This window comes from Manacus vitellinus, unplaced genomic scaffold (assembly GCF_001715985.3).
Source record: "Manacus vitellinus isolate BGI_N305 unplaced genomic scaffold, ASM171598v3 scaffold_44_pilon, whole genome shotgun sequence".
Lineage (NCBI taxonomy): Eukaryota > Metazoa > Chordata > Aves > Passeriformes > Pipridae > Manacus > Manacus vitellinus.
In genome coordinates, this window is record NW_021940565.1 from 105,863 (window position 1) to 122,976 (window position 17,114).

The 17,114-nt window shown below is 47.3% G+C and overlaps 1 protein-coding gene across 3 annotated transcripts in view; it reads right to left on the reverse strand.

Moving 5' to 3' along the window:
* Positions 1-6,736: 6,736 nt before the first annotated feature.
* Positions 6,737-17,114, reverse strand: part of COP1 (COP1 E3 ubiquitin ligase) — a 123,163-nt gene continuing 112,785 nt past the window's right edge. For 2 of the 3 annotated variants that reach the window (XM_018079104.2, XM_029962264.1), the window contains exons 19-20: positions 9,765-9,809; positions 6,737-7,851 (exon numbers count right to left, since the gene is read on the reverse strand). In XM_018079104.2, coding sequence (XP_017934593.2) covers positions 7,834-7,851; positions 9,765-9,809 — 63 coding nt within the window. In that variant the 3' untranslated portion in view covers positions 6,737-7,833. The remainder of the gene's footprint in view (positions 7,852-9,764; positions 9,810-17,114) is intronic. The other variant, XR_003916051.1, reaches the window with a different exon arrangement.

The window sequence follows — 17,114 nt, forward strand, 5'->3', positions numbered from 1 at the left end:
TGCCCCAGTGGCAGGGGGGTTTGCCAGGAGGTTGTCACCTTGCAGCCTCAAAACATGCTGAAAACTTGGAAAGCAACTAGTGGCAGCTGCAGGACAGGGACATAGTCCTGCCCCGGGGGACAGGCTGCAGGCAGGAGCAGGGAATTTGGGCAGGCAGAGATTGAGAGCTGGCTTTGGCACAGAGCAGCTCCTCCCCCTGGCAAAACACGACTCGACCTCTTCGGTGTGCTGAGGTTCCTCCTTGCAAAGCAGGCTGGAAATCTCTCCCGGCTCCCAGAGCCAGCCAAAGACAGGGGGTTTATCCAAGCCCAGACTGTCGCACCCTGGCAAAGCACAAGAGTTCCCAGCTTTGTAAATCACACAGGGTGCTTTGGGACATTGCCTTCACATTGTTTCTCCCGCTCTGTCCCGCTGCTCACAGCAGAAGGTGCAGCAGCAAGGCCACCCTTTGCTGCTCAGGAATGCCCGGGGCCGTGTCCCTTCCCTGCGCAGGTGACAACAATTTGGCTTTTCTCCCTCTCTCCACCTGCCCGGGGTAAGCAATGCCGATGGTAACACTTCATCATCATTAAAGCGTCATCACCGTGAGGAGCCCTTCCTTTCCCATCCCTCAGCAGCGCCAGCCACGCGGAGCATCTCTGCTGCCGGAACAAATAGCCCTTCAAAGCACAGGCGAGAGGCAAACAGCCTCTGGGGGCTCGGAGCGTGTGTGGTGCTGGAGCTCCCTAAAACTTCCTTTGGGAAGCTTTCCCCCAAATCCCTGCCTCCCAGGCAGCAGCGCTGACCCCCGCAGCCCGTTCCACTGAAACCCGTGGCTTTGCATCCCGTCAGGAGGGGCTCTGCAGGCTCACAGACGGACACACAGCTACAGAGACAGCCCCGGGGAAAAGAGGCACCCAGGGTTCATCACTCTAAGGACCAGCCTAAGTGCAAGGATTTTAAATCCTGACTCTTATTGCAAACAAGCGTCGTGTGCTCTTGGCACAGTCACTCATTCAGCGCAGCCGAGCAGGGAGGGTCTCCTTCTTGGCAGAAGAGGCCAAACCCCCTCCCTCCCCCCCTGCCAAATTGTCTCCTACTCCTCCACGTGAGAGCCTTGGGGGTGCCCTGTGCCTGGCACACACCACACTGGGGGTGTCCCATGTGCTGGGCTCCCTCTCCTTCCTCCTCTTCCTCCCACCCCCACAGGGCAAAAGCAGCTTCCCAGCTCCAGTGGGGATTGCTGTATCCCTCAGCAACGTCAGGACATCACAGGTTCCTGGGTTTTTCTGAAGTGCAGCTATTGCCATGCACGAGGCTTTTTAGATGTCACAGGAGTGTAGGGAAATAATTAAACCCTATGTTCAGACCTAAAATCTGGTATTAAAATGAAACCCTGGCAGCTCCAGTGCTGTACAGCAGCTCCACAAAGGAAGGAACCTTAACCCCACGTCTCTGCCTTAGGATAAGGCCGTGCCATCCTGCCTTTGACAGCAGGTTGGGCACATCCCGGGTGCTCCATGTGCCACCCCAGCTTTATCTCTGCAGAGCCACTTTCCTGCAGGAACCACCCCATATGTGGGGTTTGCATGCAGGCAAATTCATGCCCATTTTACAGCTGAATAAAACTGAGCCCAGAAGTAGCAGGGGCAAGGCAGGAATTACAGGGATGGCTCAGCCCTTTGACCATCCCAAACATCTTTGCCACCAGACGGGGTTTGGGGGCAGCCAGAGCAGCTCAGCAGGTCCTGCCAAGCTGCAGGCTCTAGTGGGGCACTTGTCCTACAAGGAGCCAGCACACAGGTACTGGAATTTCCATCACTTGGCTACATACAGGTTGTTAGGGATAAAAAGATGATAAATAAAGATAAATGGAGGAGAACTGAGCATGCCAGCAACCCTTCTCTGTCATTCCTTTTCTTCCCTAAGCAGATCAAATTATGACCTGAAATCACTGAATACATATTTTATTATGTGGATAATTTAAAGGATGAGGGTGAGACAGAGAATTCATAAGGTACAGTCATGTTGGAAGACAAAGAGTTCCCATTAATCTTCTACAGGGAAAAAAATGAACAGGAGAAGAGGGGGGGGCACAGGTTGTAATCGATACTGTCCTCTCCTCCTCCTTGCTCTGGCTGAGCTGGGACATGCAGGGATGTCTTCTCCTCTAACACCAGACATAAGCTGCTCCTTGAGACCTCACAAAATAGACATGGTGCTCCAAACACTTCCCAGCCCCCTGCCCTTTGCCAACAACGTAAAGCCACCATTTCTCAGCCCATTTAAAGAGCTTGGCAATCAGCTCTCCTCCTCCTCCTCCTCCCTGCAGAGCTGGGGAGCAGTGGCTGCACCCCGACCTCCCCCCGGGGCTGAGCCATCGCGGTCTGATGGGCTTTGGCCCATTTCACCCCAGCCCAGCACCCGTCTGGCGCCTGCTCGAGCGTGATGCTCTGCTGACTTCGAGGGGTCAGCCCCACTTTGCTTCCCCCCAACACCCCCTGCCCCACTAAGTCCCAGCTTGCTCTGCACTCCACAGATCAATGCCAGCTTCAGGATGTTTTTCAGTTGCCACCGGGACCGGGAAAGAGCCGCTGGCTCTTAATAATTGTTTTCATAACAATTAAACAAAGAAAACGACTCTCCCTAGAATATTTTATGGGTAGCTGAGCCCTGGCACTGGGCTGGGGGTTGAGGGTTTGCCCCCAGAGGCAGCGCACCCAGCACGAGCCTCTGACCCAGGGCACTGGTAAGGGGACAGGAGCAGCTGGGCTGGTGGTTCAGACCAGCTCCTGCTCAGATCTAGGAGGATGAGAGGAGTGTGTTTTCCCTGTTAAACACCTAAATTGTTTATGGGGATTTTGACAAGTCAGATTAAGCACCGTAATCAAGACAAACTTGTTTAAATAAGGCCCCTGAGGACAAAATCAGAGCTGCTGAGTGTTTTCCCTTCCCAACCCCACAGATCTCACAGTGGAGAGATAGGTGGTGGGATGGGACCTTACCTGCAGCACAGGTTGGTCATCCTCCACTGTCCTCACAGCAGGGTCTGGAGAAGGGAACACACGAGATGGCCCAGTGCCCTCACACCTCCACAGCTCAGTCCGTCAGAGCCCAGCACTGTGCTCGTGGCTCCCTGCGGCCCCAGGGTGTTTGTCAGCCCCCTCTGGGAAGCTCCTGATGTCGAGGGGGTTATGATGAGGTAACTTTAAAATGAACACTTCTAATTTATGAATTAAAAGCTCCTGGGGCAGCAAGGGCACATCAGGGCTCACGGGTTTGGGAGCTCACACTGCTGGCTCGGTTTCAGCTGTCACATGCTATTACTCACACCTCCTAAGGTGCCTTTACCTTTGGTTTTTTTTTCTGAAAATCTCCAAATTATTTTCCTTGGCTGCCTGAAAGGACCTTATGAGGCTAAGAGACAGTGTCCTCCCCAGCCCTCAGAGGGGTGGAGACACTGGAGGCATTTCAGGGAGGATGGTGGTGTTAGAGACATGGAGCTCATGGAGCTCACACTCCTCTGCTACCCGTGCAAATCTCCACCCCAAAAATTTGGGACTCAAACAAGAGCACTGAGGTTAATACAACTCCCTGAACAGCCTGGGCAGACACCACCAGCGAGGGAAGGCAAAACTGGGAGAGGAATAAAACTAACCTGTCTCCCTCTGCATGGATCAGAGGCTTTGGGCAAACAGCTGTGACAAGTGAGATTGTTTTTTCCCCTCACTGCCCGCTGAGCTGTTTTCCACCACAGCCCACTGATGGTAGCAGCCACATGTGCACACTGGCTATTCCAGGCAGATTAAAGAGGTTGTGATGGGTGTGTGGAGCCCTCCTTCACCTGAGGGTTCATGAAGCAGGGAGCCCTGGGAGATGCTGCAGTCCTGGAAGAGCTGGAACCACCCTCTCCCCTTGCACTGCAGACTGGTCAAGGCAAGATCATACTTAGTTTTCTTTCTCCTTTATTTCTAAGAGACGTGAAAAATCTCACTTTTCTTCCCCTCACAAGAAATTTTCCCTGCTGCTCAATGTTTTTGTCCTGCCTCAGCTGAGTAATGATGGCCAGCCATCAGCCAGTGCCAGATTTAAGGTGAGTTAAGATGGAGAGTTTTAAAATAATTTTTTGGCAAGACCTACTCACCTCAAATGGCTGGTTAACACACAGTAAAGTAAAAATCAAAGCAAACCATGTGATGATGGTTACCAGAAGGCTGTGGGGACTACTGTAGGGCTACAGGTGCCTCTCCAGGAGACAGATGTGGGCTCAGATGTATGCCACAGATGCTGCTGTAATTCATGGATCCCTATGGTCTCAAGCACACCTTCCCACCAGCCAAACCCCTTGTCTCCTCAACATTTAAAACAGGTCCTTGCTGGGTAGTTCTGGCCTCCAGTAAAGCAGTGAGAAAGGGAAGAGGACTTTGGAGCAAGGGACGAGTTAGATTTGCTTTCCCAATTATCTGCTGATGTCATTATGACCTTCCACAGTCAAACAAAATTACCCTAAACAAACAAGGTTTCAGCACCGGGGTTGAATGCTGGCATTAGCAGCCGGCCACACTCACTGCTGAAGAGCCCTGACATATTTATATTAATTTAAATTTCCCCTTGACCATCATTTTTGATCCCCTCCAGCATCAGGCTTCTTTTTAGCACTGAGGCATATTCCTCCCACTCTTCTATTAAATGCTTTAAAATTAATTAAAGAGGCTGGTTGGCCAGGCAGGGTTTTAAATTCCCTTCCTCAAAGAAAAATCTGACTCACCCAACACCTCTCGCAGGGATGTGAGCACTGGAGGCAAAACTGTTCTGGGGCAGCTTCCAGCCAAGGGCTTTGTAACCCTGCTCTTTCAAAAGAAGAAAGTGAGAATAAAGATTTTAAGTGCCCACCATCTGCAATTAATTTTCACAAGGAGAGCGGTTAAGCACCGGAACAGGTTTTCCAGAGGGACCTAGGAAATCCCAGTCCTTGCTCAGTTGAGCTGTGAACATCTCCAAGGCCTGGAGCAACCTCATCCAAGCTCTCAGTAAGCCCTGCCCTGGGCATGGGGTTGGACCAAAGACCTCTGGAGATCCCTCCCAAACTCCATCATCTAAAAAGCCTGAAAACCTGAGAGGGACCATTTGTTGAGGAGGCGAATAATTAAAAAAAAAAAAAAATTGACCACATGCTGTTTAAAAAAACCCAACAAAATTACAGTAGTAATTATATGCGACTTAATATGTCAACTGTGAAGAGTTACCTGAAGGAAAGAAAATTAAAGGGATTAAAATAAGGAGCGTTTCCTCTTGTGACAAAGGGACGAAGACAAAAAATGCCATCAACTTGTGTTTACGAGCTGCTGTGTTTCTAATTAGGGCCAGACACCAAATTTGCATTTTATCTTGATTGAAACAGAATGAAAACTGAAAAAAGAAAGGCAGCCGATGTTAAACAGCTTTCCCTGTTTAATTCAGGGAGTAACCTTACAGCATTCAAAACAGCTGCTTTTTTTCTTCTGTTTTTAAGATCTCGGCTTCGTCAGAGTGATTTCAATTTAAAATAGAGAGGATCTTGGAGTGGGGGGAGAGAAGGATTGAGGTCACCTCCCAACAGCAGCTGCATGGCACTGAGCTGGGGTACAACAGCAGCCACGGCAGCTTGTAAAATAAATTAGTAGGCATTGATAAACAAGGCAGAGGCTGGAGGAAACCCACACCTGAAACCGGGGGAGGCAGGAAGAGCAATGGCAAGGGATCATCGAACTGGCCCCGCCTTTGGAGGGGGCTGGATGGGAAGGATGCTCTGCACAGCCCAGCACTGTCACTCCACACCAAATCCTCTTAAAATGCAGCAAAATGGAAATCAAGCTAGTGCTCAGTGGGATGCGTCAGACAGCTGCCATCAGGCAGAAGGAACCAATTTCGTTTTCTTCTGCCACAGTGACTCGGGTGACTCATACAACAGAGACCTGCAGGTAGCACTTCCGAGCAGGACACAAGCTAGTCTGCTCTCTTCTCTCTCCTTTCCTTCTCTCCTCACTCTTGCCCCCCTGACACTGCAGAAATCATGGAAACAAGCCAGCACACAGCAGCTGAGGGCCATCCACCCCTCCCTTAAAGGTAAGCATCACTTTTCTCCCCACTGGACAAGACTCTCCAGAAGCCACCAGCAATTTTGGTGTGTCCCACATCCTTCTAGCTTTGAAAGAGCATATATGGCCATGCTAGAAACAGGCACATGCACTGAACTAGGACAGGATCTGTCCCCAGTTCTACCACAAGGCTTAATTCCTGCTTCTTTGTTCATATATCCTCAAGACCATCCTTGCTTTTCTTCCCTGCTCTGTGACCAAAGGGTAGGAGAAGACCACATAATGCTCCTGGGGAGATCAGAATCACGATTTCAACACCTGGAGGATGTAAGACCTGTTATGGCTCCTTGATGGGTACCCAAGGCTGCAGCAGGGCTGTGCTTTGCCAAGAGGGAGAGCAAAGTCCCTGTGCCAATCCCAGCCCCCAAGGGGACTCAGAATGCAGTGAATGAAGGGAGAGGGATTCTGTTTGCAAACTGAAACGCTTCCCACAGGTATCACTGTCTGTATTGCACCTTTGCCACCTACAGCTGGGAGAAAAGACACTAGACTCACCAATTCCACTTTCTAGTGTAACAAGTTCTGGCAGCAATCCTGACAGCCCAGCCTGGCTGCTGCTCCTGAGGACCATCTGCACCTTCTCACCCACCCCACTGTCCTGCCAACAAAGCAACAACCACTCTCAGCATCATGGTTTATTATGTACAATTAAGTGTATGCATGACCATTAAAAATAAGGCTACTTATATCATGGCTCTGAAACACATTACAAACCAACTCCATCCCCTCTCTCATTACAACATTCAGAACACTTGGCTTCCACGGTGTGCAGAGAGGGGCAAACACAACCAGACCCCATGGGTGGTTGAGTGGTGCAGGGCTTTGGTAACTGGATCTAGAAGCTTCCTCCTCTAGCTGAGACAGTCAAACACAGCCAGGTCAGTGGGAGGGAGATCATCATCCCACAATGTCTTGGTGAGGTCAGTCCAGGTCCCAGGAACTGTGGGTCCCCTCCTCTCAGCACGTTGCTGGTGGCAGGCGGCTCACACGGACAGGAGGACAACTTAAACCTCTCCTTTGGAGCTGCTCCTTTGGGTCAAGGCAGGGGCACAAGGAGAGGGAGGAAGGGGAAGGTGTCCTTCTCTTCTTGATGACCAGAGGACTTCAGTCTCCAGGAGTGTCAACCTGGGTGATGTTTTTCAACATTTAATGCATCTAAAAAAAAATAATAAATCAAAGGAACAACAGAACTGGATCATGATGGGATCTCAAAGTGAATTGCTTGCATGTCCAGGTAAGGCTTTGAGACTTTCTTTTTCCAATGGGATGAAAAACAGTCCAGATGAAATTAACTGGGGATGTGCAACTGAGGACAGCCCTGTGTGCTCCTGTAAGCTCCCTACCCAAGTAAATATGTTCCCATATGCAACAAGAGAGAATCTTCCAGCTTCAGCTTGTGGCTCAATAAATTTTATTATTCCTTTTTGTTTTTATTTAAAAGAATTTGTTTTTTTCTATCGTAAAAATTAGACAACCATACCACCAGCAGCAGCAGCAGCAAAGTCTGTGGAGTTAATGTTGATGGCAGACAGTCCACTGATGTTTCCAGTGTTTCGAAATGTCCTAGAAAGTCCATAAATGGAAAAAAAAAACCAAACATGATGGTTTTGGGGAGGAACATCAAGGTGGTTTTGGTTTCTTGTCCCGCTGAGGATCCCAGATGAATACTGTAGCATATCAGCAGAACCAAGTACCTCATGCCTTGAGAGAAAACCCTTCATACCAGCTCCAGTACCTGATTAGTAGGGAAGATGAGACATTTAGAAAAGGAATTTATGACATTCATTATTTCCTACATCAGCATATAGATCACTAGGACAGGACTGACCCTTCCGTCTCCACCCCTTACCCTTTATTCACCAGCATGCAATAATATCCCACAAATGGGATAAGCACTTGGCAAGCATCCCAATTCTGATGTCTGCTTCTGCGATGATAAATTAGGCATGAAGCAAAACCATCCACAGTCGCCTTCTTTCCCCTCATCCCAATCAAACGGCTCTTGGAAATCTCGTAATGGAGATCAGCTTCTGTCCTCCCAGCCCACTGTGCTCACATTTCCCTTGTCCAGGCTGGGATGGAGCAGCAGCCTCTGAAGGCACGGCCTAGAGGTGGCATAAGAAGGACTGTGGGGCTGCCATGGTCTGTATGAACCTGGTTTGGCTTTACTGGGGAAAGCTCCAGAGCTCACGGGAGATGTCCAGGATGGCACCTGCCCCCACACTGGTGTGGGTTTGTGCAAACCCAGGCCTTTCCCATCCCATCCCATCCCATCCCACTGTGTGCTGCCACAGGCAAATGGAGATACCAGAGTTCTGACAGCCCTGGCTGTTTGTGCATTTCTCTGTCTACCTTTTCTCATTAGCAAGCGAAGTGCATGAGCAAAACCTCTCCTCTCTAATCACTGATCTTGCTGCTGGATTCACTTCAAAATATCAAAAGTGTATGTGCATTTTGTCCTTTTTACTAAGGAGGAAGGGACCAAATTAACCACCAACTAATTTCAAAACCTGATAGGTAAATAAATGCCCTATGAAAAAGAGGTTGTATCATCACATTCTGCACAGCAGGAGTAACCCAGCCACTCGTGGCCTAAAAAGGGGGAAAAAGAAAAACCCTGACACAAAGTCAAACACAGATCATTTGGGTCTCTCCTCATTCCTGGTTTTTTTTTGGTGATTTTTTTTCAGGATGGTTCAGACCAGCAACTCTGGTCTGGCTCCAGAGAGCTGCTATTGAAACAGGGATGCAAGGGACAACCAGGATGAGGACCTCAGCCTCATGAGTGACAAAGCAGCGTGTAACTTTGCAAACAGCAAGTAAATCCCTTTATCATGAGCTACAGAACTGCAGCCTGTGGCTCCGGGCTATGAACTTATGGCAATAACCACCAAGCCTCCAAAGCACGGTGAAGGTCAGTGCTGCTGTGTAGAATCTGGGACAAGGTTCTGGTTTTGGGCTGAGTTTGGTATTGGCTTGGGTACTGGTTTTGCTTGGCTGTTAAGACACATAAAGAAGGACAGTCTTTATTCCACACCACTTGACATTTCATGGGTGGAAATACACTGAACAGACACTCCAGGAGACAATGCAAGTGCTGCAAACCTGGCACAGCGCTGGTGTGCCGGTGCAGGGGCAAGGCTGTTGCTTTCACAGAGCCCTGTGCTGGCAGCTGCTCTGTTACTGCCCGTCTGGGCACCAGAGCAAGCAAAGACAGGGAGCATCCCTGCTCATTCCAGCCCTGCTCCAGCTGGCTACACATCAGGAGCAAAGCTTTCAGCCCCACTGCACCTGCAGCAGCCAGAGGATGGGCTCTGCTTAACGTGGTGAGTGAACACTCAGCCTCTGCTGCCACAGGGAGCAGCACGAGCCGAGAGAGATGCTGCTGCCAGGACCCCAGGGAGCTGTGGTGGGTGCTGGATGGACACCAGCAGCTCTTCCACACCTCACTGTAACTGGTTTCATTACTGGTGCACTCTTTTCTCACTCCACTGTGTGCCAGAGGCAAACACATCATTTAAATTACAAACCTCCACAGCTGGGATCACCTCCTCTAATGGTTTCTCCTGGCTGCCTGGTTTCTCTGACCTTGCTCTTTACTATCAACAGATTCAAGTGTTTAAAGGGGAGATGAATAAAATAACTTACCTTAATTGTACCCTGACTGTTAGCAGCAATCAGCACATTGGACTCCTGGAAAAAAAAAAAGAAGAGGCACTATCACAACCTGCCATTGCCTTTTTTTTTTTTTGGTCTTTTTTTTTGGAAGAAGCAGCAGAGAAGCAGCAGTTATTTTTATCTTAAACATTAGAAGTATATCTAATTTCAAAGGGATTTAACTCTTCCTATTTTCAAGATGCTTTTGAGGCTAAAAGTCTTTATAAAAGTTATACTACCTTGAAGAACTAGAAGGCAATAATCCTTAGTGCTTGTACAGAGCTTTAAATCTCCAAAGCAATTTACAAACATGAATTAATCCTCGCAGCCTCCCTGTGAAGTGGGCTAATAATAATAATAGTTATTTTCATCTTTTGGCAGCACATGGACAAAGGTCTCGAGCGCCCCAACTAAACCAGCTAATCACCATGACAAAACCCCTCTGGTTCCGAGGCCAAGGCAACCTCTCCCTCATCCAAGAAGTTTCAGACAAATAAAACAAAGAAGAGAAGAGATTAGAGAGCAATAGCAGATGTACCCAGTTTGGAAGGAAAGATAAACAGAGAGGGCTCCAGCCCCGCTTTAAGCAGAGGCACCATCTATTTACCTCCTGCCAATTGATGGAGTTGCATTTGGAGATATCCTGGTTAACTGCAAATTAATGGTCTGCTGCATCAGTCAGGCAACCCCGAGCCAAAAACTGGGGGGAGAGGCAGGCTCGCTCTGCTCTCCAGACCACATCCCTCATGTGACCGACCAGCAGTGCGGACGCACCGTCCCCACCCTAAATCCCTCGGCCGGGGGAAAATCCAAAGGGACGACACAGCGCCAACACACCTAAAGCACACGAGCACTGGGGTGCTGGGAACAGCCCTGAAGGTGCTGAGGGAGAACACTGCTCCCAGATGGTGTCCTGCAGCCATCCCTGCGCCGGCAGATGCAGTGTATGCCACCAAAGCGCCCGCTGTGAACCGCTTTCTCTCAAGACAGCTCATATCTTCTCTCAGACACATCATAAATTTCTCTTGCTGCTGCTTTCCATCCCCAGACAAAGTTGCTGTAATTATCCCATCGCTTAACGCATGCATTTTTAATAAAATCAGTGACTAGAATGTGCCCCGCTCCGAAGGGAGTGGGAAGGCAGCTCTGCACAGCCCCAGCAGGGCCACGCGCTGAGTCACGACTTTGCACAGCCTCCAGCCTCCAGGCAAAGGGAGAAAAATCCCCTCCAGTGTAAAAACCCACTTATCAGGTAAGAGTAGCCTTGTGGTGGACCACTGGGCTAATTGATATAGATAGATTTGTTCACCCTGGTACAATCATTAGAGGATTAGTTAAGACTCCTGATATTATCTCACCAATGATCCTCCAAGTGAGAGCTCCTGAAAAAAAAGTATATCCTCACAGGAAGCATATACTCCAATTTCCATTAATTTGGTGGGTAAAAGAGTCTAATCCAGTGAACTGCTCAGCTTCTGGTTAACAGCATTAAAATCAAAACCCACGGAGGGGAATTCAGATAAAAGTGTTAGTTGGGGACTAAAACAGGGACTGGGATGCCCAATAGGATTTTGGAGGCAAGGGAGAGGGACAGGCAGCTATCTAGTGTGCAGTGCAGGAGACCTGAACTCCTGAGTACAGATGATGCAGGGTTTGAATGATTCCTGTTTGCACTGTGAGTGATTGGTAATTCATCCTGCTGCTGCAGTCTGCTGGGGTGCCACTGTAAATGAACTCTGGTTCAATGAACAGTTTTACCTGCTAAATAAAATAAAAATGCCAGAGGGTAATATACTCTCACTCCCTTGTTCTTCAGAAGCCACTGGGTGTTGTTTTCTTTCAGCAGGGTCTGAGCTAATCACCACTCTGCTGCTTTCATCCACAACCATGAGATGCAAACAGGAGCAGACAGCAGCAAAATTAGCACCAAATCTGTCATCGAACAAACAGTGACTTGCTTGTTAAGGCTTCTCCAGGAACACAGCTAAGTAACTTGTTTTTAATCCTCCAAAGAAACAATTCGTTTCCGTTTGTGTCGCCTGTAAAACAGTCAATATACTCAACATGTGAAACACCTAAGGGAGTTGTGAAGTTGTTTAGACCTGTAGGTTTGTAACTCATGATATCTGTGAGCATGTTAAACCAATTTTTTTTGCCAGGACGTGTATGAATGGAGTCACCGTGGCCTCAAAAGAAAACTGCCATCACGGCTCAGCTGGAAGAATGCCTAATCCTAAACCACACTGTGAGCATCTGTATCTCTGAGGCATGAAAACAGGGTCTCACCAGCCACTGTGGCTGCATGTTCTACTCTAACATAACCACTTGTTGTTTCTATGCAGGGCAAGTAGGTTGAAAGACTGGCCTTCCTCACCCCTCCCAAATCTGCTGCCTGCAGGAGCCAGCAATTCCCGATGCAGAGGCAAAGGGGATGTGTAGATCCAGCCCAGCTGAGTAGTCCTGCTCTGAAGAAGTCAGGTATTGAAACGACTCTTCTACACATGAATCTCCTCCTGTGAGTGGTTTGAACCTGTAGCCATTCTTAACAGGAGAGGCAGAAGGAACCAGCTGCCTTTGCCAAGATTGCGGAAGAAAAACGAACCAACACAACAAAAATCGAGAGATGAGGGTTTAGTTTACTGCCTGGCAAGCAACAGCATTTTGTTCTGTGTGGCTGCTAATCTCAAGTACTGTTGCACCCCAGTGGAAAGCCACTGACTGTGTCACCTGCTGAAATGTGGAAACCTCTGCTCTGCACATCACGGCAGATAAGGAGCGACCGGGGGAGTCCTCCGTGACAAGATAATGTGGCACCTCAGTGAGCCAGCGAGAGCCATAAAACTGATGGGAGACAGTTGAAGAGTCCTGGTCCTGCTAAGGTAATAGAAAAAAAGCTCTGGAGATACCAAAAGGACGCATCTTCTTGTCTTTTGGCATTACACAGGAATTTAACAATTTAATTGGCAAATGTTGGTGCCTCTCAGCACTCATGTTAAGATTAATACAGGGTGCAGGTCCAGGACTGCTCTAACATGCTACAGGGCTGAAGTTCTGTGCTACAACCTATGAAAAACTTCCTACATACACCAACTTTTTTCTCTACTGCATTATAAAAGTCTGAAGGGCAGTTCCTTGACACGGGAAGGACTTGACTCCACCACAGATCTGTTACTGCACAGACTGGACACGTATCCACCTGGAGGTAAGCATTAGGTAAAAAATAAAATTAAAAAAAAAAAATCAGTCCCAAGTACAAAGACAGACCAGACAGAAGCACCTCTGTCCTGAACCTGACAGATCCCTGTTTCTTCTGGAGGAGCTTGACTGGTCCACCCACAGGAACTTTGTAGCATTTGCCCTTAGGATTTGAAGGGACTTTCACTGATTGCACCGAAAAAAGAAATTTTCGTAGCACATTCTGGATGGCAAAGAAAAACAAAATCAAGTTTAGGGCCTTCCTGAGTAGACCAGATACCTGCTACATTCATCATTTGGAAGAATTATTCACCTGGTGACAGCTGGATTTTGAAGCACATTGATTTCCTTCCCTCCTAGATGAGCCCTGTATTTGGATGGCCCTGGGGAAGCAATTTGGGAAGGAAGGGAGGAGAAAGAAAGTCTGGCTGACTGCTGGTATTCATACAAGAGAGGTCAACATTAAGACAATCAGGAATGCTCTGGATGTTTTAGGAGGCTTGAGGAAACTCAGCTGAACAACTGGGAAGTTGTCGGAGCTGCTTCAGCGTGTCAGGGAGTAAAAGACAGCTGAGGTAGCTCTTCCACTCCTTCTTTACATCTTTGTGCAAGAAGCCATTTGGTGGAGGATGGACCAGAATGCCACCCCAGATGGACAGCTCTTAAAAGCCACATACACATCTCCGTGGAGATATCCAAATGGACCAACTCTACAGAGCAAGGGAAAGCTCTGCACACACCCTTTAGCCAAGCTGTGGCCTGCAAGGCCTCCCAGGACCTGCACGGTTCATCTCTAGCCATCCCTCTTCACCAGTATATATGCCTGGCTGCAGCCACAGTGCTCCAGGAGTTATACATCCCTCTCAGCAGTGGGCTCGTGCAAAATCACAGCTGAGTATTTTAGTCTTCCCTTCCTGACACCAAACAGCCTGTCCCTAAAGGGCTCAAAACAGGCAAGATGAGAACAAATCACTCACAATTTTTTTCCCCTTAATATAATCCTTTATGAGACCATTCCTCCTGTTATCCCACACATATCAATCCTTAAAGTAGAATTCTGAAGTTCACACTGAAGGAAAAGCTGAAGAGATTGTTCCTTAGGATTATAAAGATGCTAATGGTGAAGCAGGATGTGTCTCCAAGTGCACTTTTTCATGCAATGGACTGGAAAGCTTATTTGGGACTTTCATCATATTATTAATAATTACAGGCCATAAAGTTCATGCTTCTTTGTTACCCTCCTTTTTCTGCACAAATAAAGGAGATTCACCTCAAACTTCCAGCGCAGCCAACACTGAGGTAAGCGTGAGTTTTCTGGGTTTTCAGCTAGGTTTGTTCTACAGATTCACAGTTAGGATTCTTAGGGATCTTATTTTAAATTAGCAACTTCTCACCTTCCCTCCCCAGCAGATGTTTTGGCTAACAAATGGCTGGTTTGTCAGCACTTCTCTTTCAAGCAGACAGACTCGCTGCCAGCAAACCCTGAACACTTACTCCAAGGAGCTGGAGCCTAATTAAGCAAAGTTGTTGATACCATGGGAAAACAACCTGGGTGAGAAAGCTTGTGTTCAAGTGGCCATTGCCTTCCGTTATTTATAGGCAGAATAAAAGTACGTAGTTGAACTAAATCGAGTCCTGTTTGTACAGAAAGCCCCTAGTTTAAGTAAGTTTACTTGTTCTTACTGAAGGTGGCAACTATTAGTCAGGTGCTGGCTTTTAGCTGAGCTGCAGAGGTGTATTTAACCAAAACTCTTCCCATCGAAGTCACGCACAAAGTCTTTTCATACATCTAAATATGTGAAAGCGGTTCCCCAACAGACCACCACTGCTTGACTGCTCTTCATCTAGTAATTAGCAGATTCTAATGGCTTTTCATTCTAATTCCCCTGATCCCTGGCTATTTTTTTGTTGTTGTTGTATGACTCAAGTCAGCTTTTGTTTTTGAAAGAAAATTACAAATTCTAACCTAGGAAACACAATGAACCTCCAGCATACAAAAATCAAGAGGTTTTTGAAAAGCTGAACTGCTAGATTAGATCCCTTCCCAGCAGGACAATGTGCTGCATGCCCAATTTTGTTTTCTTTTTTTTTTTTTCATTCTTGTGATACAACTGTTATCAATGAAGGGGGCACAGTGGGATGGTTGAAGTGGTGCACAACCCTCTATCTCCCCGTGAGCCAGAATTTACTTTCTATGCCATCATGCTCACCCTAACATTAATCCCTTCTGAACAAATTTAAAGGAATATTTATTATCTGTACTTTGAACATCAGGCCCAAGCAGAAATTAATTACTTTAAACCAAGCACTTCTTTACAGAACAAGGTCTTACATACAAAAGATATTGTTCCAAAACATTTCAGGAGCACCGACACCCAACTCTTCAGGTTTTAAACCTGGAACAGAACATGCACGCCTAAACCGTGTCTTTTAATCCTTAGAAACTGTATTTTTATCTCATTCTGAAGGTAATTCCTTTGTACACACAGAGATAAAGCCTCTTTAGGCTTAGCTGGGCCCCAGAAAAAAAGCAACAACTCAATGTATCTGAAAAAGGTTTTGCCTGTGCTTCCTTCTAGATCCAGCTGCAAATACACAATCTTTTGGGGTTTTAAGTTCGTAAATGCTACACAGTTATACCCCTCCAGCACAGCAGAGATATTTTCTTAACAGGTTAACCCACAGATTTACAGATGATGGCACTCCTTTGACTCGCTTTCTGTAGGAAGACTTGCCTACAATCATATGCACACATCTATAGTTTCTTCTCACATCAGAATTCATGGGCACACTGTAAAGGAGAAAAAAGCTTTCAAACAAATTAAGTGTTTCCATCATCCTGCATCACACAGAGAGCTTGCAGCTTCCACACAAGATGAAGTGTGTCTCGCTAGGAAACGTGCACAGGTAGAAATTCAACATCTCCTGGAATCCCTCCCCTTGTTTTTCAGCGATTTCAGACTTTTACCTCTGTACCTGGGATTCTTTTATCAAGTCTGCTGACACCTCCACATCTGGTGCTTTCTAGTTGCGATTCAATACATGAATATGTCCCTTTTTCCTGCTCCCTGGAACAGTCTTCTCATTTTTGTATTTTACACAATGCATTTTTTATACTCCTATTCAGACCAAACCCAGCCCAAGCCGACGCTGTGTAGCTGGAAGCTGATGTGCTGTATTCATAGCACAAGGGTGCCCTGAGGAGAGCAGTCCAAGCCTTGCTCCAATGACACACTCAAATGAGGAGTAAGCTATCTCTCAGCCAAGTGAGAAATCCCTTTTTCTTAGCATGACCTTTCATTTCAGCATGTAGCTCTCAAGAAAACAAGATCAACAAGGCAACTGAAGACAGGGCTAGAAGGAAATAGAAGTACCCACACGTACAGTGCTGCACACAGGCATCAATCTCCTTGTTTCTACACTGAATTCAAGGTGGAAACAGAGGCCAACGAGCCTGATGTGAAGAGGGCAAAGAAAGCTCTGCAAAGGCAGGAGAGCCAGCCAGCAAAGCCCACCCCAGGAACTGCTGATATGTTACAGGCAACTGCCTCTGTAATTTAGTCATTCTGGAACAAAACTGGTTTTGATGAGCGCCTAATTTATTTAGAATTCTAGATGAGAAAATCTCGTTAGACACTTATTATTCTGCACCTACTGCAAGGCAAAGTACACAGCTCTAACAGCTGTTGCACACTCCCCATCAGGCAAGGTAGGGAGACACATGTTAAAAACAAATTATGTTGGCATTAACCCTCCACCCCCAAAGGGCAAGTCTTCTCCTCCTCTCCATGTGGGAATATTGAGTTCCACTGCCCATTTGTCTGTGACAGGGTCTCTAAAGTTACTTGTTCCTGTGGTCATAAATCCTGGGATTTCAGACGCTCCCCATAAACAATATGCTCAAGGCCTCGAAGGAAGTGGCAGCAGTACATAAATACAGCTTGCAATAAGCTTACAAAAAGCATACATAAACATGAAACACATTTACATCAATACTGCAAAACCACAGGAAAGGCTAAGCATTAGTTTAGTGAAAACAGCTTTTAAGATCTGTTCTCTTAATACTTAAAACTTCCAAATACTCATTTGGCAATTCTACATAATGGAATGCCGTAGGTCACTTAACAACAGCACAGCTCAAGACCT